This window comes from Pogoniulus pusillus, chromosome 14, assembly GCF_015220805.1.
Source record: "Pogoniulus pusillus isolate bPogPus1 chromosome 14, bPogPus1.pri, whole genome shotgun sequence".
Taxonomy (NCBI): Eukaryota; Metazoa; Chordata; class Aves; order Piciformes; family Lybiidae; genus Pogoniulus; species Pogoniulus pusillus.
The window spans coordinates 3,439,070-3,460,596 of NC_087277.1; the positions used below are offsets into that span (position 1 = coordinate 3,439,070).

Here is a 21,527-nt window from a genome sequence, read left to right on the forward strand (position 1 = left end):
TCAGAAAGAGGGGGAGGGACAGACTCTGCTCACTTGCTCCCTGCTATAGGACAAGGAGCAATGGATGTAAGCTGCAACAGAGAGGGTTCCACCTCAACACAAGGAGCAACTTCTTTACTGGAAGGGTGACAGAGCACTGGCACAGGCTGCCCAGAGAGGTTGTGGAGTCTCCTTCTCTGGAGGCTATCAAGGCCTGTCTGGATGTGTTCCTCTGTGACCTGTGTTAGATTGTGTGGTCCTGCTCTGGCAGGGGAGTTGGGCTCGATGATCCCTTTGGGTCCCTGTGATCTTGTGAGCATAGCATCAATCCAAAAGCATACACAATACATGTAGGGATTGTAGAATTGACCATGGTGATTATTCCATTGCTATGGTATCAGGGCATTGTCTTAGCTACTGGGTGAAACAGAATCATTCAGTCTAATCAAACTGCAAAGATGATCTTTCACACCCAGCATCCAGTCTTTCTACTCAAGTTCAGAGAGAGTTCCTGTGCTCACTATCCTCTTTTCAGTGTAACGTGATCTCATCAGCTGACAACTTTAAATCTGGTGTGGCAAAGCAGTGCCAAATAGATAAATAATTTGGAGTGGGAATGTGCCTTTTCATAAACTCTACCTGTATTGGCTCTGTCCTTTTTTCTCTGCTGCTACTTTATTATGTTTCGATGGATTTAATAAACTGGAGTTACCAAAAGGACTGTCTGCTTCTGCCTTGAACATAGATTGCATAGATTTCACTTGCTAGAAACCAGCAATGCAAATAAGATTATCCTTCCTTGTAGTTGTGTGGGTCCTGCTTTGCTCTGTTGCCTAGGTAGTAAATAGATGGGTGTTCCTGAATGTTTGCTGCTGTTGTGCACATACGTCAGGCCTGAGCTGGTACTCCTTTTGTACACTTCTGCCTTAGGAGCATGTAATGCAAGGCATGTATTACTTTGCAACAAGACATGAGGTTCTGATTCAGATGAAGAGGTCAGTGGTATAAACCACAAATGCATAAGAGAATAAAAGAGCAGCTTGGTTTAGTTGTCTTTAATTAAGGGATGATCCTGGGGTCAGGCTTCTTTGCGTTGTCTTTTTCTTTTCCTAGCTAATAGAAATGTATCTTTCAGCAGTTTGGAAATGAGGCTATTAAAGGGCTGGTGGAGGTCAGTCACAGAGGAAGCTTTTGCCACTTGTACAGTTGCGTTTTTCCAGGGTGATGCTCAGGCTCTGTCAGCTGCCTTCTACCAGACCTCTCTTCCAGCAGATGCTCCCAGCTGCAGGGCAGCTACTGGCTGCTGGAAGGCTGAACATCAGAACACACTTGGCAGGAGGTCTGCCAGTTGCTACTGCACTTACTCTCATTAAACTTCAGAACTGTAATTAAGTAGTGGAAAAGTGAGCTGTCAGATCTAACAAAGCAGTTGATATCTCTCCCCTCCTTTGAGCAAGTTTAAGTCTTTGAGAAACTCTGGGAGGAGCACACTGAGATGCTTGAGCGTGTCCAGAGAAGGGCGACGAGGCTGGAGAGAGGCCTCGAGCACAGCCCTACGAGGAGAGGCTGAGGGAGCTGGGATTGGTTAGCCTGGAGAAGAGGAGGCTCAGGGGTGACCTTATTGCTGTCTACAACTACCTGAGGGGTGGTTGTGGCCAGGAGGAGGTTGCTCTCTTCTCTCAGGTGGCCAGCACCAGAACAAGAGGACACAGCCTCAGGCTGTGCCAGGGGAAATTTAGGCTGGAGGTGAGGAGAAAGTTCTTCACTGAGAGAGTCATTGGACACTGGAATGGGCTGCCTGGGGAGGTGGTGGAGTCGCTGTCCCTGGAGCTGTTCAAGGCAAGGTTGGACGTGGCACTTGGTGCCATGGTCTGGCCTTGAGCTCTGTGGTAAAGGGTTGGACCTGATGATCTGTGAGGTCTCTTCCAACCTTGGTGATACGGTGAAACTGTGAAACCTCCAGGGATGGTGATTTCACCACCTCCCTAAGACATTGCTGCACCAGGCTCCTGCACCCCAAATCTCAGGTCAGTGGTGAAAGAATGAACGAAGCAAATGAGCAGCAAGAACATAAGTGCCTGTTCTAACCCCAGTCTTGCACCCAGAAACATCAGAGATGCAGAAAGGCTTTTTAAATCGACCACCTCAGCCATTCTTCCCTTTGGTTGCCCACACATCCCTTGTGTCTTGGGGCTGCACATCGTGGCTTCCCTTTCCAACTCCCTGCCAAGAGCCACAATCCAGCATTTGGCTGCTTTTCCCCTTCACCTTCATCCCTCCCTCACACATCGCAGCTGCAGCCACAGGTCTCTTCTCCCAGACACACAGTGACAGAGTAAGAGGGCACAGCCTCAAGCTGTGCCAGGGCAGGTTTATTCTGCATTTTAGGGAGAAGTTCTTTGCAGAAAGAGTGATTGGCATTGTAATGGGCTGCCTGGGGAGGTGGTGGAGTTAGCATCCCTGGAGGTGTTTGATAGGAAGCAGGATGAGGCACTTAGTGCCATTGCTTAGTTGATTAGGTGCTGGGTGATAGGTTGGACTTGATGATCTCAAAGGTCTTTCCCAGCCTGGTTAACTCTGTGATTCTGCGATGCTGCCAGCCGTCCTTACGGATTTCCTTCTCGGCGTTTTTAAGCACCGTGTGAGAAAGCTGGAATCGTTCTGTGCCTTTAAATATTTCAGCCCTTGCAACCAAAAGCGCTGCTGTGCAACCACCCTTGAAGGCAGGAGCCCTTTGCTGCTGCGCGTCGTCATCGCCGCCGTCCCTCCGTGCCCCTGTGCGCAGCCTCCCGTTCGTTCCCTGCCCTGTCACTCAAGCGTGTGCGGGCAGCGCATACCCTGCCAGCGGCGTGCGTGGGGCTCCGCTGTGCCTGCGGCTGACGGCAGGTACGGAGAATGCTTTCAGACAGCCTTCACTCGTGTTTTCTTTGTCGCTGTTGTTGTCGCTGTTTTATTTCTTCCTGGTAGCCTGGTTTTGTTTGTAGAAGGGAGATGTCTCGCCTGTGGTATGGGAAGAAGGGAGGCGAGCCCCAGGCAGTCAATCCTGAATGCGCGCTGGTAACGCTCAGTGTAGTTGTGTTCATCTCTGTCCTTTGCATTCTTGGAACATTGCGATGCAGGCACAGTTTCTGGAAGTTTAAATTTAGAGAGTGTGAACAGGGGGCTGAGGCAGAAATCGGCGTTGCTGTTTTAGATGTGTGGCCTCACTTTTGGTATTGCATCGGCATTAGAGAAGAGAAAATGCTCCCGAGCGCTATTACAGGGCTCAGCAGCTGAAGGTTGTTGTGTGGTTTCCCCTCGCCCCCTCCTCCACCCACAACTTTTTGTCACCAAAAAATGCGGTTTGTAGCAAAGTACTGTGACCTGTCCTTTGGGTTCTTGTTTGTGGCATTAGCGTTTAATCGGTGTAAATCCTCTGAGGTACCATTGTTTGTACCTTCTCAGGAGTCACTCAGCCATGCGAGCATCTGATAATGCTCCCGAACCGGGGGAGCTCAGTGTGCTGGGGTTCTAGTCTCACATTTACAAGGAGGGGAAGGGGCAGAAGCAGTGTTTGCACAGTTTGAGATCTATAGGAGTAACCATGGTGTTGTTTTCCCCCCAGAGGCATCCATTTGTAGTAGTATGTAAAGGAAACGGTTCTCAGTGAGGCTTGCAAAACAATAACCTTGTGGGGATGGGGAGGAGGCGATGTTGATAATGTGTTTGTGCTTCTACCAACTGCTGCTCTGGAAAGCGTTTTTCATTCAGAGGTTCCTTACCACCTGAGAGTTGCAGATCTCTGGGGTTTGCTTACAGCTGACTTGGGCTATTTTTGATGGTTATTTGTCGCCAATTCGCTTGCAGAATATGCAATTGGCCATGTGGCAACAACTGTTGCTGTAGATGTGCGTTCACAGCTGAGTGTTTTTGGAGTAATAGCCTTTTAATTTTCCTCTGTGGCAATGAAATGTAGAATGGAGATGTAATTCCTCAATTAACTCAGATGTAACTGGATTGTAGTCTGTGGCAGTGTGAGAGGCAACTGAATCTTACCCAGAATGTGTTCTTTAATGTGTATCTATATATAGATATTGTTTGCTCAGCTAATTAAAGTAGTAGTATCCCTCACTAGAATTATTTCCTATAGGACCAACACTTGGTTTTACCTAGAGTCCAACTATACTACTTAAAGCAATAATTACCAACTCTTCAGAGTCAGTTGAACTGAAAAAAACCCTTCTTTGCTGTGAGAGATGTAGAGATCAGGTTATTTTAACGTATCCACCAGGACAAATCAGAAAATGGAAGTATTTTTAAGTGTTGCTATGTTAACAAGACATGGTCTGTTCTTGAAGTGAAGTTTTTTGTGTGGTAGGTGGTTTTTTTATTTCTCAGTGGATGAGCCTAAAGCTAAGAGGCATAAAAGGGGGAAAGAGTGTTGGTGCCATTAAGTCTGTGTTACAGGAGACATGGTGGAAAGTGTTTTAAAGTCTGGTGGCATATTTGAAACACAGATTTCTGACTAAATGTTTCTAGGGCTGGGGGATAGGTTGGACTGGATGATCTTGGAGGTCTCTTCCAGCCTGGTTGATTCTATGATCTAGTGGTTCTCAAATTTTAGATGAGAACCCATCTGACATGAACTAATATAACTGCTAGATCAAACAGAGTGCTAAAATAAAGCCATAATGTTTGCTTGAAGCAGCTGACTGGTCTTGGGTTGTTCACCTGGAAGGCCTTTGTTACTTTTGTGCTGGTAGAGTAAATTTGAGCTGAGCATTGGTAGAGGTTCCTAACTTCTTTGAGGTTCCTTCCAACCTAAACCATTCTATGGATGAGGCTTTGAGCAACCTGTTCTAGTTGAGGTGTCCCTGCCCATGGTGGGGGGTTGGAGCTAGATGATCTTTGAGGTCCCTTCCAACCTAAACCATTCTATGGATGACACTTTGAGCAACCTGTTCTAGTTGAGGTGTCCCTGCCCATGGTGGGGCGTTGGAGCTAGATGATCTTTGAGGTCACTTCCAACCTAAACCATTCTATGGATGACACTTTGAGCAACCTGTTCTAGTTGAGGTGTCCCTGCCCATGGTGGGGCGTTGGAGCTAGATGATCTTTGAGGTCCCTTCCAACCTAAACCATTCTATGGATGACACTTTGAGCAACCTGTTCTAGTTGAGGTGTCCCTGCCCATGGTGGGGCGTTGGAGCTAGATGATCTTTGAGGTCCCTTCCAACCTAAACCATTATATGATTTTTCAGAGTAAGAGATGAAAATTATGGTGAATAATCAACGCTTTATGCTCCCCCTTCCAAAAGCCAATCGTGTTGGCTTCATCTCTTTTCCAGTAAATCCCTTTGGCAAGTGTTGTGTCTGCTGTGCAGCAGCACAAGAGGTGGCAGTTGTGCTTCTAGAATGTCAGAAATGCAGGCTCCCGTTCTTTCTGTCAGAGAACTTCAGACAAAAGTCAGTGGACAGTGCAAGAGAACAAAAGGTGGATTGCCTTTTTTGGCAAAGCCTGTAGGAATGCTTTGTGGAGCTCTGATGGGCAGCATAGATAAAGGGGAACAAAACCAATGGAAACTCAGTTGGCTTTTATGTTTTAAGATATGCAAAGGAAATTCCAGCAATGCTGGTTTTAATAGGTCAATTTGAGACTTGCACAGCTTCTGAGGCTCATGATTTGTTGGTTAACTGTAGAATCATAGAATCAACCAGGTTGGAAGAGACCTCCAAGATCATCCAGTCCAACCTAGCACCCAGCCCTGGCCAGTCAGTGCCATGGCCTCATTAAGTGCCTCATCCAGTCTTTTCTAGCCAATGTCTGTCCTTCAGCTATTACAGAGATGGAATAAGAAAGGCTTACATGTGTAAGGTGAGAATTTAGTACTTCAGCCCTGTGCATGTCAGAACTACAAGGTTGCATCAATGCAATAATCTTTTTAAGGTCAAGTTTCTATACTGTTTTGGTTTTAGAGTGACTTTGTGATCTGAGTGCCTTTAAAAATAAAGCAGAGTGCAATCCAGTACTTTCTGACACTGATCACTAAGCTTAGGGCTTCTTAATGACAGGTAGTTGCTGTAGCCACTGTTGTAAGTAAATACAGGGTTTATGCATCACACCATGATTAGGTCTTCTGCTTAATTGTTAGGCATTGCATTGCTTACCTTTTTAATAACTGAATTCTCAGGTCTCACTACAGATGCAGTCAATACACAGTGGCAGATGAGCGTTTCAAAGGGTTGATTGTAAATTAAGAGAACACACTTTGAGTCATAGAGCCTTGTGTGTGCTTTTTCCTCTGTTTTTAATGGCCTGGGCAGTGTCAAGCTGATCCTTAAGGGGCCTTTTTTCAGATTAAAAATGAGACAAACATTTCTATGCTAGGTTGTGATTCAGTTACTACTTCTAAGCAGTTATAGCACTTCCTTGACATACCTGAGAGAGTCTGTGCGTGACACTGTCAGGACTGCAGCTGAAGGTCAGGCACCAGGTGTGGTCGCAGCAGCTGAACCTTTGGTTTCTCTGCTTGCTAGTGCTGAAACTTCCTTAAATTGTTTTGCAAGAGGGCTGGGTTTTATTGGTAATGCTGCCATAGATCATCTCTTTTTCACTTTGGACAAAAGGAGTCAAGTTGCCTGACCTGCTTCTTTCGTATTCACAGTTGAGCAGAAGTTTTCTACACCCTTTATGATTAAGAGAACTGTTTAGACCTTTAGGTTTTCTCCGTTGTTATCTTCTAGAAGCAGTGTTCAGCTCTGATAAGACCCTCCCTTTCTCCAAGGTGACACTTGTGAAGTGAAAGTATGGCTTCTTGGTTTGAGGGCAGCAGTGTGATGGTTTGGGCTCTTACCCACCCCCACACACTTTGTATTTGCCCCAGCTAACTCAGACGGACCCTGGGAATATAGATGAAGCAATTTATTTACAGCTAGCAGAATTTACAAGCAGCTATTTACAATCTATACAGTTATATACAATTATATACAGAAACATACAAAGGATAAACAATACAGAAGCACAACTCCCCTCCCAGAAACCTGAGTCCCCAGGAGGGGCTTTCAAACCACCCCAACACCTCCCCCCGGCCCTCTCAACCTTACCCCAGTTCTCAGGAAGAAGAGAGGTGCGGCCAAGAGGTTAGGGAGCAAGGTTAGTGGGAGCAGGGTTAATGAGATGTGACCAGGTCTGAAGGCAAAGGCAGAAGAGAAAGACAAAATGGAGAAAAAGTCTTTCTTCTTCCCAGAGTTCTCGGCGTAACTGTGAGAGAAGTTGACATCAATTGTTTTCATTTCACTGCCCCTTATCTAGTTCTTTTACCAAAACATTCCAGCTTGCTTCTAACTAGCACAAGCAGTTACACAACTCTATTAGCTACATGCATTAGGGGGTTCTGTGGGGTGATCCCTCCTGGCTTTAAGCTGGCCTCAGTGGCTGAGCAGCTTTCATGGTCATAGCTGTGTGTAGCAGATTGATGTGGCCACTGACTGAAAGGGCTTCTATGTCACCATCTGTGTGGCACTCTGTCCTTCATGGGTATTCAAGCAGTTGTAAATGGTTTCATGTGTATTGTGAAGGACACAAGTTCTGTATGAATAGATCAGGTAGTACTATATACCCTATGCCACCTTAAATTGAACTGCCCTGTGATCAGCTGTTCCAAGTCCCTAAGCAGAATCGCTTTTGCCCTGAAGCACGCTAACCAGTGCTCAGATTAACCATAAGAGACTGAGTTATTTTCTTCTCTTGAAATCTTTTTTTAAGCAGAAAATAACTGGAGAAGGAACAGAAGGTCCTTAAGGAATGGTTCCTGCTCCTCAGAAAGTAGCTTTGTGCATCAAGTAAGCTGGGTGCTGAGATGGCATAGTGAAGAGAGTGCAGGTAATGAAGGTGCGTAGCAGACTCGCATAGGCTTGGATCCTGGGCACGGTACTTGGATTCCCCATGATTTGGGGCAACATGGCAATTTCTGCATTGTACTGGAATTTGGAAAGCCTTGCTCTGTGCCTTAAGGACTTGATTAAGAACTTGTCCATGTTCATGCCCTGTTGAAACCACATCTGGAATACTGTGTCCAGTTTGGGGCTCCACAGTTCGAGAGGGGGATCTGCTGGAGAGAGTCAAACAGAGAGCTGTGAGAGTGACTTGGACATCTCTCCTCTAAAGAGCAATTGAGAAAACTGGGGCTGTTCAGTCTGGAGAAAGCTGAGAGGGAGTCTTACCAAAGTCTGTAAATATCTGAAGGGGTTGGTGTCAAGATGAAGGTGCCAGTCTGTTTCTGGTGCCCAATGATAGGACAAGGAACACAGGAGGTTCCACCTCCACACAGTGAGACACTTGTGTATGGCGAGGGTGACAGAGTGCAGGGACAGGCTGCCAAGAGAGGTTGTGGAGTCCCTTTCTATGGGGATATTCAAAACCTACTTGGATGTGTTCCTGTGCAGTCTGCCCTAGGTGATCCTGCTTGGGTGGGATGGTGGGGGGAGGGTTGGACTTGATCTGTAGAGGTCCCTTGAGATCTCTTCCAGCCTCTAGCATTCTGTGATAGCAGAGTGAAAATGTTGGCAGTTCCCAAGTGCAGGATGGTGATAGTGCATATTCAACAGTTTGAAGGCAAAGTGGCATTGCCTATAAAATTATCTACATACCAGTACATGAAACAGCAAATATATAAAGGTGTCAGGGATGCTGAGATGAAGGGGTTTTGGTTTGGTGGGTTTGGTGGTTTTTGTGTGGTGGGTTTGGGCTTTTTTTGTAAGAATCTCCTTAAGTAACCACACATTTTATGGCCCTTGTAAGTTAACCACTGCTGCCATGTGAGACTGAGCTTAGAAGCAACAAGGCTGAAGAGTCCTCAAGTTATAGCCTTTTAGGATTACATTCAGGAGGTGCTGGTGTGAAGTTTGTAGTTTGCAGTGAATTATCATAGCAAATAAAAGGGTAAAGCTACACTATCACTTAATGCTTGAGTGGAAGTCTGTTAAAGCTTTGCATATCTCTGACTCTTAGAATGCACAACTCACTACAATTTGCAGCAATTCTCTTGATGTTTATTAAGAAAACAGTTTAAAAAAGTGGTGGAAATAAATTGAGTGCTACTAATTACTGATCATTCAGTAATGAAACTGGATGTCACAAGTATTCCTTTTTCCTTGCCTTGCAGTTGCATGGGGTAAAGTGAACCATCGCTGTTCAAGAGCCAGTCATGCATGACTGTGGGCTCTGTACTCAGGACAGTGGCGAGTATCTGGCCAAACTCCTTGTAGTAGGGGCAGGTAGATGGGGAGCTGCTGGACTTGTGGTTATCTCCTTTGCACTGTGGTAGGCTCTAGAAGTTTTTAATACACTTTGCTACATGGGACATCCATTTAATCTCTCCACCAGCTATTCTGAGATGCTTTCATACAAATGATGATTTTGAGTCATTCTCAAAATCACATCGTTTGCTGTAGTTACATCAAAGTGACTGTTGTAGTCCTTTAGCCAGCTTGTTGCAGCAGAGCAGCATGTTTTAGAGCTTTCTGACTAAAGGCTTTCTGGCTGTACACCTCCTGCCAAAGCGCAGGTGCCATTTGGAGTGAATGTGTTGACAGATGAGCAACTCCTGAAGCTTTGGAGGTGAATAGAAAACGCAAGATAAAGATACTGTGAGGTGGTATTGGGGCGTTATTCCACTTTAGTTCTGCTACCTTGTCATTAACTGTACTCCACTGCCAGATAGAGTCACAGCCTACTTGAGAAGCCTGAGGTTTGCTCCTAGTCTTAATCCAGGAGAGCAAACCGGGTTCGCAGGATTCATTAATCTGAACGTAAAGAGCATTTGGGAAGACTTAAGGCTGAAGAGCTTGGGTTGAGGCACACAACTCAGATTGACTTCTAATGTAGCATCCTGATACTGGTAACTTTATGCGCTCCTATATCAGTTCTGTACTCATCCTAAAGCAGTGAGAACTCTCTGACTGCTCATGCCATTAGTGTTAATTCATGGGTTTGCTGTGTCTACTCATATGTCTGAAGTCACCACATGTGCATCGTCCGTGCAGAAACAGATATCTCCTGGCACTTCTCGTTTGTTTATCATGGCACATTCTCCCTTCATTACTCTCCTCCACTTTTTCTTTCTTACCTTTTTTACTTTTCTTCAACTGTCAGTGGAATTATTGTCTTCCTGTCTCCATATTCAGGTAGTGTCAGTGGCTGAGTATCACCGCAGGATCGATGCTCTAAATAGCGAAGAACTGCGCACTCTCTGCAGACGTCTCCAGGTGCCCTCTTCAGTAGTTTAAACCCCATCTCAAGATACTAAACCACCTTTCTTTGTAGTGTCTTTAATCAGGGCAAGTCCCACGCTCAGTGGGTTTGTCTTGTCTACAGCACTACAAGGATCCAGCAGAAAATTCCTTTGTTTTGGATGTGTTTACCAGTGCCATGCTCAGTAATTTTATGGTGGAGTGATTTGCTTCCAACTTTATCAAACAGGAATTTTCTGTCAGAATTGGAAAGTTTACTCTCAGTCCTGCTTGACTTGGAGTGATGTGTTTTAACTTCCACTTTAGCCTGGTGTGTTGTGTTAGATAGAAGCTTTCCTAAAAAGAATGCAAATCAAGTGAAGAATCCAAACACTTTGTTGTATGGGTGTTTAATTTTGTATAGGGATCTCTCCCCAAGAATCTCACAATACTTGGCAAGTATGAAGCTTCACAACTTCTGTGGAATAGGTAAGTATTTTTCCCTACTATTTAAGCAGGTAACTGAGGAAGCTCAACACAGCCAAGATTTTGCACGTGGACCTGCTAATGGAACTGTCTCTTCCAAACCCACGACTTTGAAAGCAGTATTTCAGTTTGGATTTTTCAAGGTTTATTGATGTGAATTTTGAACTTACATTTGCATTCTCTTTAGGTGTTTCTTAGTTCTGTGACAATTACATAGTTAGCTACATCATACATAACTTGGGTGCTGGAAATCAGAACACCTTAAAGGGATTGAGATTTGTTTCCCTGTAGTAAATGGCTGCTGAAACTGTAAAAGGTTTCAGTTCATGTTTCTGACTTGAATCTTGCTTTTTTCACCTATGATTACACATAAGAAAATATTTTCTTGCCTCTTTAATTTCTGTTTATTTAAGAATCAGTAATTAACTCTGCTAAAATTAAGTTACATAAATCAATCATGAGCATAAACCTAAAAGTCCTACTTTTATGGGAAAGTCAGAAATTTAACAGAACAAAATTCATTCCCACTGGAAAGTGGCAAGTAGTGGAGAATCCTTGGAAGTGCAAGAACTCTTTCCAAATACTTTTCACCTGTACTGCCCAACCTCAAGGTTGAGGCTGACTTGAATCTGATGCATTGGACAAGATCTTATGAACTCCCTGTACTGAGGCCATTTAAGTGTTTGTGGTGTAGGCTTTGTGGCAGTTGCTAACTCTGGAAGCCCCTGGAATCTGGCTACAGGTCTGTCTGCTCTGTCAAAACCTAAAAATAATGAAAAACCAAACAAACCACCAACCTCTGCCCCCCACACACACCACTTCAGCCCAAATGGCCCATGCTTTACATGGTGCACTTCGATCTGAACTAAAGAATAACAAAGGCAGAAGGCATTCTGCTGTTGGCTTGAGCAGTGCTGCGTTTCTGCAGAGTTGAAGCAGTGACTGTAATGGATGAAAGGCATTGAAGGTGGAAGAGAGATCACCAAACCATGGCTAGCACTTTGTGGTGCAGTCTGCAGGTCATACTCTGTACATGAAGCTCTACAGATAAACACATAGAGTTGTAATATGGAGATTAGTGCATAGTTTACACTGGAAGTTCTTGTTACCTTCTGCTGAAAAAATGAAGGCTTGACCTTTTTGCTTGCTTGATGCTGTCGTTAAGCACACCTTAAGAATTAATACTATCATTAAGTTGTTGTACAAATGTACTTTGACTTTATGACAGGAGTTTGTGATAGTACCTCTTTCCACAGCCTTTGAGAGAGAGGCAAGGGCTATCATTTGTATTTATTTGGGTCTTTTGGCTCACAGGTGGCTGTATTTGTTTAATCCTACCTGTAGTTCAGAGTTCTCTTTGAGTTCTCTTTCATTTGGCTTTCTCTTGTTAACTAAGGAAGCTCTTCACAAAAGCTCAGCAAAGTTTATCCTAGTGGTGTGTGAAATACCGTAGTTGTGTCCTGTGATGTTTAGAGTAAGAGGTATGTGGCAAACTGATGATTATGCTGGAGTTGTCAGATGTTTTTGGTAAATATGTCCTTGAATTTCTCCAGATTAAGGCCCTCAGGACTTTGGACAATCTGCCTTGCAGTGAAACTTCATTCAGGCTGATAAATTGTTCAGACATGTTCATCAGTAGGACTTTTTTCTTTAATTCTCTCAACATTTCAGTAACTCTTATTGCAGTGGCTTAAGTTACTACCTTCTTTCACTTTGTCCTCCTCCTCTGTCAAATTTCACTATCCTCATAGCAGGGTTTAGCTATTAATGCAGCAAGATTTACAGTTGTCAACATATGACACTTGAGTTTGAAAGTGAGTGTGGTCTGCAATAAGCTGTCACGAGCTACAATATCTGATGAGCAGGTTTGTGGCCTTCTGCTGCCTCTTGTAAATGGTGATCTCCAACAGTTCAGTGGAGTTAGATATATGGAGCGGTTCTTTTCAACTATGTCAGGAACTTCATGTGCAGTGCATCTTTGCCAAGCTCCCAAGGGTCACTGTGCAGCATGGGCACTACTGCTGCTTCCTCTTCCCTGCTCTCAGCAGCTCTTCCTTCTTTGATTCCCACAAGTACTCAGGCTACTGAGAAGTGTTCTGATGACTTCTACTTCATTTTCTGACCAAGTTTATATTAATTACACTTACTGTAAATGCTGTGTTAGTATTAAAACGCAAGCACTGTGTAAGCTGACCTCTGAAAAGCATTTGAAGTCCTTCAGCTGTGTGTGAGGGCTTTTTGGAGTATGAAAACAGCTTTCTTAGGAGTAGGTATCTGCATCATTTATTGCCATTATGTAGTTGAGTGCCAGCTTGCTACAGGAAGCAGTGAAGTTCTTGAGCAGATCAGATCTACTGGACTTCTTAGTACTTGAAGGAGTCTTGTAACTGTAAATCAGTATCTGCATGATATCTAAACCTGCAAAGCCTATCCCCCCTGCTGGTAGAATTGTGAATATTTACTTTCTTCTTGTTCCTTTTGTAGATAACAACAAAAGAAGACGTCAGTTCAAAACAGGCAACAAACACCAAACCAGACCTGGAGCCTGAAGCATTCCGGCCAAACCTTAGTGATCCTAGTGAATTATTACAGCCAGATCAAATTGAAAAGGTATGAACTCAGGGCAGACCTCACTGCTGTCTACAACTAACTGCAGCCAGGTGGGGTTGGTCTCTTTTCCCAGGCATCCAGTGATAGAACAAGAGGACACAGACTCCAGCTGCACAAGGGCAGGTTTAGGCTGGACATTAGGAAGAAATTCTTCACAACAAGAGTGATTGGCATTGGAGTGGGCTGCCCAGGGAAGTGGTGGAGTCACCATCCCTGGAGGTGTTTAAGAGGAGGCTCGATGAGGCACTTAGAGCCATGGTTTAGTTAATTAGAAAGGTTAGGTGATAGGTTGGACTGGATGATCCTAGAGGTCTTTTCCAACCTGGTTAATTCTGTGATTCTGGATTTACAATTATGTTTTGATATTGCACAGATATTGTTCAGAACAGTGTGGAACACACCAGTATAGGGAAGCTTTATATGGTATTAAATGCATAAGCACAACACTATTCATGTCTTAAAATGTTGTGGTTGTTTTCTCCTAACGTTCAATACTCCACAGCAGTGCTAGGCTGTGAGGTTTGTCCTTATTTCTTCCTTGAAAACAGCTTGGCTTTCACTGCAGTTCTTACTCTCTAGTCCAAGATCACTACATTAAATATGTTTATTGAAGGTTTGGATCAGGCTTGTATTCAAAAGCACAGGAACAGGAGAGCAAGCATCCTTCACCCTTCAGCTTCTTACCTGTTGACAGGAGTGATCTAATTCCCCAGTACTGGAATGTCATATGCAAGAATAACTGTGTGGTTTTACTCTCATGGGATAAACCTTTTAGACAGCTACAAAACATGTGTTCTTAAGATGGTAAATCATTCTTCTCCTGCAGGTCACTGATAGAGCTAGGAGAAGAAACCTGCTTGAGAGCACAGGCATAGAAAATCAGAATTAACCACGTTGGAAGAGACCTCCAAGCTCATCCAGTCCAACCTAGCACCCAGCCCTAGCCAGTCATCTAGACCATGGCACTAAGTGCCTCAGCCAGGCTTTGCTTCAACACCTTCAGGGATGGCAACTCCACCACCTCCTTCACCTCCCTGGGCAGCCCATTCCAATGCCAATCACTCTCTCTGGCAAGAACTTCCTCCTAACATCTAGCCTGGACCTCCCCTGGCACAACTTGAGACTGTGTCCTGTTCCATTACTGGTTGCCTGGCAGAAGAGTTGAGGGTTGGACTGGATCATGTTTGAGGTCTCTTCCAACCAGATATACTCTGTGATTAAAGATAATGGAGCTCTGTGGCTTTTTGCTGACTGCAGTATACACTCATGAATCTTCAGCATTGGTCTGAAGTTTTAAACTGGCTTTTAAAGCCACTGAGTAGCAGTTCAAAAGAACAGAATGGTTTTCATTTTATATGTAATATGTCCCTTAAAACAGTAAAAATAAGTAAGAGAGTTGTTGTTACCATTTTAACAGCTCACAAAATCTCTTCCACCACGGACCATCGGATATCCATGGACTCTTGTCTACAGTACTGCAAAGCATGGCATGAGCCTGAAGACCTTGTACCGAACTATGCTGGGCTTAGACACACCTGTGCTCTTGGTTATCAAGGACAGTGATGGACAGGTAGGAAAAGGTTTGTCTGAAGGTACAGGACCAATCAAGAAAAATGTCTGAGGAGTGTAAAGGAGTAGCTGACACTCCAGTCCCTCGTGAGAGAGAAAATTGTGTCTCAAGCTGTCTAGTTCACACATCTGTCTACAGCTACCTGACAGTTTAGGTGTTCTCCACCCCTGTACTCTCATGAAATCACCCAGACTAGACTCAGCTGAGCTGGAAATTAGAATAGAGCTTTATATTTACAGCTTAGCACAAGATGCAAGCAGATATTTACAGTATATACAGCCATATACATAAATATACGAGTTAAATGTAATACAGAAACACAACAGCCCTCCCAGAACCCAGAGTCCCCAGGAGGGGCTAGGAAGCAGATGGATTAGTTAGACAGCAGGTTAGGGTGAGAAATGCAGGCAGCCAGCAGGCAACTCTGTTATCTATGTTTGTGTTCTTGTTTTTATACATCTCAACAAGCTATGAGTGCAGTAGACATCACCATTGTTTCCTTTTCCTATATTCTAACTCTAAAATATCCCAGCTAGGCTCAAACTAGCACAGACATTGTGGAGAGGCTGCTGCTGGGCTCTTCTCACGGGTAATTGGAGACAGAACAAGGGGGAAGCTGAGGCTGGAGAGGTTTAGATTGGACATAAGGAAGATGTTTTTCATGGATAGAGTGGTCAGGGACTGGAATGAGCTGCCCAGAGAGGTGGTGGAGTCACCCAGCCTGGATGTGTTTAAGGGTGGTTTGGATGTGGTGCTTAGGGCTCTGCTTTAAGCTGAATCTTGTAGAGCAGGGTTCTAGGTCGGACTTGGTGATCCTGAGGGGCTTTGCCAACCTGAATCTTGCTGTGATCTGTGTAACTCCAGCAGCAGACTCAATAGACTACAGCAATTGTATGTTCTTTCTGACTCTTTCTACTTTAGTAGTTCAATTAAGTGGAACAAATCAGGTTAAAATTAAATACTGTCTTAAAGTTCAAGTTCTATTGCTGCAGAAAACATTCATGAAGTCAAGACTGAAGGCAATTGGGTTTGTGACACTGAAATAACCAAATGCAATTGTGTAGTTATACAGGGGTGGTTTTCTAGTTAGTCCTCTTCCTGATAAATGTTATACTACCTCAAACATTTAAAAATCACATAATGACTGCTCCCTTACTTGTTCTAATGTTCTTACTCCTGAGCATTGCAAATGCTTCTGTTAACCAGCAAATGCTTAGTTAAAAAACCTCTCTGTAGTGCAGAGGAACCAATGCTTAACAGTTACTTGGATTAGAATGACTTAACTACATGGTAAATAGCAGTCGTTGTGAGGAACTTGCTGCACGTATCTTATCTGAAGTGGAGGAGGAGCTACATCTGAAGAAGCAGAACCTTTGGATCTGGAATTTTAGAAAGATGTACATTTTCTTAACATTACCTGAGTTTGCTTTTTACCACTTGGATATTTCATGTGTGTGAGCATTTTTTACTGAGAGAATCTTCCTAGCCTTTTTGTCCTGATCACACTGTCTCCATCAGTGCACTCAGCTGTGCTTATCCTATACTGAATGCCAATCCTGGTAATGTTTACAGCCTGGTTTGTGTGTCAGTGACTGTCATCACAGATTCCCTAGAAGTAGTTTATCTTAAGTATCTTCTCTTGAATCTTTCTGCTTACAGGTTTTTGGTGCACTGGCATCTGAGCCATTTAAAGTGAGTGATGGCTTCTATGGCACTGGGGAGACCTTTCTGTTCACTTTTTCTCCAGAGTTTGAGGTAAGCTGTAATAAGTTTTGAATTGTAGAATGGTTTATGTTGGAAGGGATTTCAAAGCACAAGCAGTTACAGCCCCCTGCCATGGGCAGGGATACCTCCCACTAGAACAGGTTGCTCAAGGCCTCATCCAGCCTGGCCTTGAACACCTCCAGGGAAGGAGCAGCCACAACCTCCCTGGGCAACCTGTGCCAGTGTCTCACCACCTTCACTCTAAAGAATGCTTTCCTAACATCTAGTTTGGATCTTCAGTTTAAATTCATTAAGCCCTCATCCTGTCATTACCAGACCTTGTCAATAGTCCCTCCCCACCCTTCCTGTAGCCCCCTTCAGATACTGCAAGGCCTCTCCAAGGTCTCCTCCAAGCCTTCTCTTCTCCAGGCTGCAGAGCCTCAACTCTTGTGGCCTCTCAACATAGCAGAGCTGCTGCAGCCCTCTCAGCATCTTGGTGGCCTCCTCTGGGCTGGCTCCAACACTTCCATGTCCTGCTTCTGTTGGGGGCTCCAGAACTGCCCCCAGGACTGCAGGTGGGGTGTGAGAAGAGCAGAGCCAAGGGGCAGAATCCCCTCCCTTGCCCTGCTGCCCACACTGCTCTTGCTGCAGCCCAGCACAGGGTTGTGTCTGGGCTGCACTCATACTGCAGGCTCCTGTTGATCTTTCCATCAGCCCAGACCCCCAGGTCCTGTTCTTCAGGGCTACCCTCAGCCATTCTCCACCCAGCCTGGAGCTGGGCTTGGAATTGCACCACCCAGGTGCAGGACTTTACACTTGGCCTTGTTGAATGTTCTGAGGTTGGCCTGGGCACACTTTTTCCAGCCTGTCCAGGCCCCTCTGGTACCCTTTGGGTTTTTTTTTGTTTCCCTCCATATATGTTATCTTTATTTACCATTAGATTTGTTCAGTGAGTATTTTATCTGAAAAATTCTAGGAGCTGGCCAGCACATGGCCATCATGCTGATGTTTTTCACAGAATCTATATCACTGGTGTTAGCATAAGTGAAAAAAATACTCACTCTGCTTCTCTCACTGTACTGAAGATTCTTCTTCTACTATAAACTCTGCCAGGTGTCTGAAAATTTACAAACTACATCCTTTCAAAGGATGTATCATCTAACCTAAGCATATTTTCTTGATGGTTTCCATTGTGTGGAAGTTTTAGTGCTCAATGAAGGCTTATTTTGCAAAGCTCTTATTTGAAACTGCATAAAATGTGAGAGAGCTTTTGTCTGCATGTACATATTCCCTGAATTATCTGCCTGAATGTGGTAGCTTCATTCACTTTGCCTTCAGCCACTCATAATCTGTCTGTGCTGATGTCTGATTTCCCTTCCACCCAAACACAAAGTGTTAGGAAGAGTGTGTCCAGCAGATCAAGGGAGGTTCTCCTTCCCCTCTACTTTGCCCTAGTGAGACCTCATCTTGAACACTGCCTTCAGTTTTGGGCTGCCCAGTTTAAGAGGGACAGGGATCTGCTGGAGAGGGTCCAGTGGAGGGCTACGAGGATGATTAGAAGACTGGAGGGCATGGCTTATGAGGAGAGGCTGAGGGACCTGGGGCTGTTTAGTCTGGAGAAGAGAAGACTGAGGGGATTTAATAAATCTGAGGGCTGGGGGTCAGGAGGGAAGGGACAGCCTCTTCTCACTTGCTCCCTGTGATAGGGCAAGGAGCAACGTATGTAAGTTGCAGCACAGTAGGTTCCACTTCAACACAAGGGGGAACTTTGTGACTGTAAGGGTGACAGAGCACTGGCACAGGATCCCCAGAGAGGTTGTGGAGTCTCCTTCTCTGGAGACTTTCAAGGCCTGTCTGGATGTGTTCCTCTGTGATCTGTGCTAGATTGTGTGGTCCTGCTGTGGCAGGGGAGTTGGACTGGATGGTCTCCTTGGGTCCCTTCCAAACCCTAACATCCTGTGAGCCTGTGATATTTTAACTTACTAGTCTGCTTTTGGCTTTTTGTCTTTAGGTTTTCAAATGGACAGGAGACAACATGTTCTTCATCAAAGGAGACATGGACTCCCTTGCCTTTGGTGGAGGAGGGTAAGTTGTAACTTCTATCACTGGTGCCTGTTAAAAGTGTGTCTGCACACCTTTGAAATGAAATACTGGGACAGGCTCAGGACTTGGCAGTTACCAGCAAAGAAAGGCTTTGTATGTCAGATACTTAGCTTGAGGAAACTCAAACAGGAGCTTTGTCTCCAGCATAGTGTGGCATCAGGTTTCAGCCCTGCAAGGTGATGATGCCTTGCATGCTTTATATATGTCTTGGTATTTTCAGAATGGACAGCAGATACTATGGTTCTGAAGGCACACAGGTGGAAATTGGTGTCTAACTTAGAACAGGCTGAAATTGACTGTAACATACCCAGACATGCAGAAGTGATGTTGTTGAACCCCTTTTCCATGCCCATGCAAATGCCTAAGCTTGCAGGATGTTTCCCTTGTTTATCATCAGCATTCTCTTCACATGTGGAGAGTACTCCTATGCCTTTTTCTTAACACAAGGGAAGGGCTGAAAAGTGAAGGATTCTGGTTAGCTTTGTAGTTCAGAACAGCCAAAAGAAGTCTCAAATGAATAGTTAAAAAAGACCCACAACTTTGCAGCTTCAAGTTTATCAACAGCTATGAGAAAGTAGTTGTGTTGGGGAAAAAAAATCTGTGAATTCTTCCTTGTTCCTGAATTCTGAAAGAAAATGAATGCCTGAGCTTGCTGCTTAATCCCTCAATTTCTTGCTGTAATGTGTTGTCTGTCTTGCAGAGGGGAGTTTGCTCTGTGGCTCGATGGAGATCTCTACCATGGAAGAAGTCATTCGTGTAAAACATTTGGGAATCACACACTTTCTAAGAGAGAAGACTTCATTATCCAAGACATAGAAATATGGGCTTTTGAATGAGTATTTAACTGTTTCTACAGGGTCTTGTCCCAAACCTGACATGAATCAGTGCAGCTCAAAATTCCCTAGGAGCAATATAATGCATCGTTTTGTCATTCTCATTTTGCCCTAAGCTTTCAGTGTGGCCATCTGGTTATTTTTGAAATGGCAGAGTTCTTTTTGTGCTCTCACATCTGTAATCCACTGTCCTGCCTTTTCTAAGCTGCAGACCCTTCTACAAAAGACAGACCGTGTGGACTGAAAAGGAGCGCTATTTACTTTGAGCCTTGCAGCCTGCAAAGCTTTCTTATCCTTATTGCAGTTACCTCCCAGGTTTCCCACACACACCTTTCTGCTATCCCTCAAGGGGGCTGCTTCATGGAATATAGGTTATTATTTTTGTATTCAGATTGTCTATGAATGAAGCTGCCCCCTGTGAACCTATAGAAGAAGAAAGCTGCGTGTGGGTATTTGACATCAGTACTGCAGAGATTGGTCTGGACCAATGGTGGGTTCCTTCATAAGGAGCCAGAAGGAGATGAGAAGCCTAGCATTCCTCCTGAGCACGTCTTACTGCACACGTGGGGAAGTTAGAAGACACCCAGAGTCAGCAGTGCCACTTGTCCTGTTCATTGCTCATCTTCCAAAGCAGTCATTTAAGTTGCAGCTGCATGCTGATGGTATCAAAGAGCGGTTTGCACATGCTGTGAATGATGTGCAGGTTTGGGACAAACGCTGTGACAGCACTGAGCTACATGGCAAGGACTTAACCCCGCAGCAAGGGAACGTAAAGAGCACGGTAGTTCCACCAAATGAAGAGGCTACAGCAAGTAAAACTTGGTGAACAATTCCTAGCTCTGTTAGGGCATTAAGAGTACAGAAACAGATGCATCTTTCTTCAACACAACCTGTCAGCTATATCCTGTTGTACTGTCGTAGCCGTGTAGCACATCAACTCCAAGAGTAGAGCTTATTTCTGTCCAGAGGAAAAAACCAAACCAACCAATAGTTGTGATGTTTTTGAGTGGGTCTATGTTGTAAATATACAGTTAGCACCAGCTCTGATTTAAGATGAGATCATGTACTATAGGTAGCCAACATCGTAATTCCCTAGGCTCGTGGAATATGCAATCTTAACTGTCATGTGACCTCAAACCAAAATGACAGCTAGAATCCAGTTCCAGTAGCTCTTGTCCACTTTTGTAGGAGAATTGATAACGCCATCGTGGCAATAACAGCTCAATACAACTGTCTGGTTTAAAGCTTTTATTCTATGTTCTGCAACAACAACAAAAAAAAAAAAAAAAAAAAAAAAAAAAAAAAAAGGCAACCAAAACAAGAACAACAACAAAAAATTGCTGTTGAGTGTGACAGTGACTGACTTTGTGCTGAAATCTCAGCTCTTTCAGATGAACATTGTACATTCTCTTGTAAATTAATGTTTAAAGTAGGTTTTTGTTATTCTAGAGGAGTGTTGATTGGACGGGTTTGCTTCTAGCACTTTAACTTATTCTAGAAATGGAATTCAAAACCAACAACAACAACAACAAAAAAAAGCCCAATGGGTTGGCTTAAGTAGATGTAGTTGTATATTATTACCAAAACAATATTTACATCTCTGGAAAGTTCTAGAAAGGAACATGAAAAAAAAAAGACACCACAGAACAAAAGCAAGACCTTTGAAGACAGCTTACTGCTATGGTCATGAGGAAAAAAGGGCAGATGTTTCATCTTCTAATATGCTAATGCTCAATATGGGTAGAAACACAGGGCTCTGTCTCCTGTCTCTATGTATAGCTCTTCATCCTTATTAGAACTTAGTACAACATCTAGACTAAATGTTTACAGAATAAGGAAACTGTAAATAAATTACAGTGGCTTTTCTCCCCTTTTGGTCTTCCACAGCAGTATTATTGTCTTTGTGGAGTTAAGACTGATTATTGTTATTATTACAACAACAACAGCAGCAAAAAAAAAAATCCTGTAATGGGTTTAAAGTACTCTAAGGTCACAGTGTAGAGCAAATAAATCTAAATATATGGAAAAATAAA

At 44.1% G+C, this 21,527-nt stretch overlaps 1 protein-coding gene across 10 annotated transcripts in view; it reads left to right on the forward strand.

Moving 5' to 3' along the window:
- Positions 1-21,527, forward strand: part of OXR1 (oxidation resistance 1) — a 256,107-nt gene extending 234,580 nt beyond the window's left edge. For 8 of the 10 annotated variants that reach the window (XM_064154139.1, XM_064154136.1, XM_064154137.1 and 5 more), the window contains 6 exons: positions 10,144-10,224; positions 13,159-13,284; positions 14,702-14,854; positions 16,514-16,609; positions 18,570-18,643; positions 19,362-21,527. In XM_064154139.1, the coding sequence (XP_064010209.1) occupies positions 10,144-10,224; positions 13,159-13,284; positions 14,702-14,854; positions 16,514-16,609; positions 18,570-18,643; positions 19,362-19,497 (666 nt within the window). In that variant the 3' untranslated portion in view covers positions 19,498-21,527. The remainder of the gene's footprint in view (positions 1-10,143; positions 10,225-13,158; positions 13,285-14,701; positions 14,855-16,513; positions 16,610-18,569; positions 18,644-19,361) is intronic. The other 2 variants (XM_064154141.1, XM_064154144.1) reach the window with 1 other exon arrangement.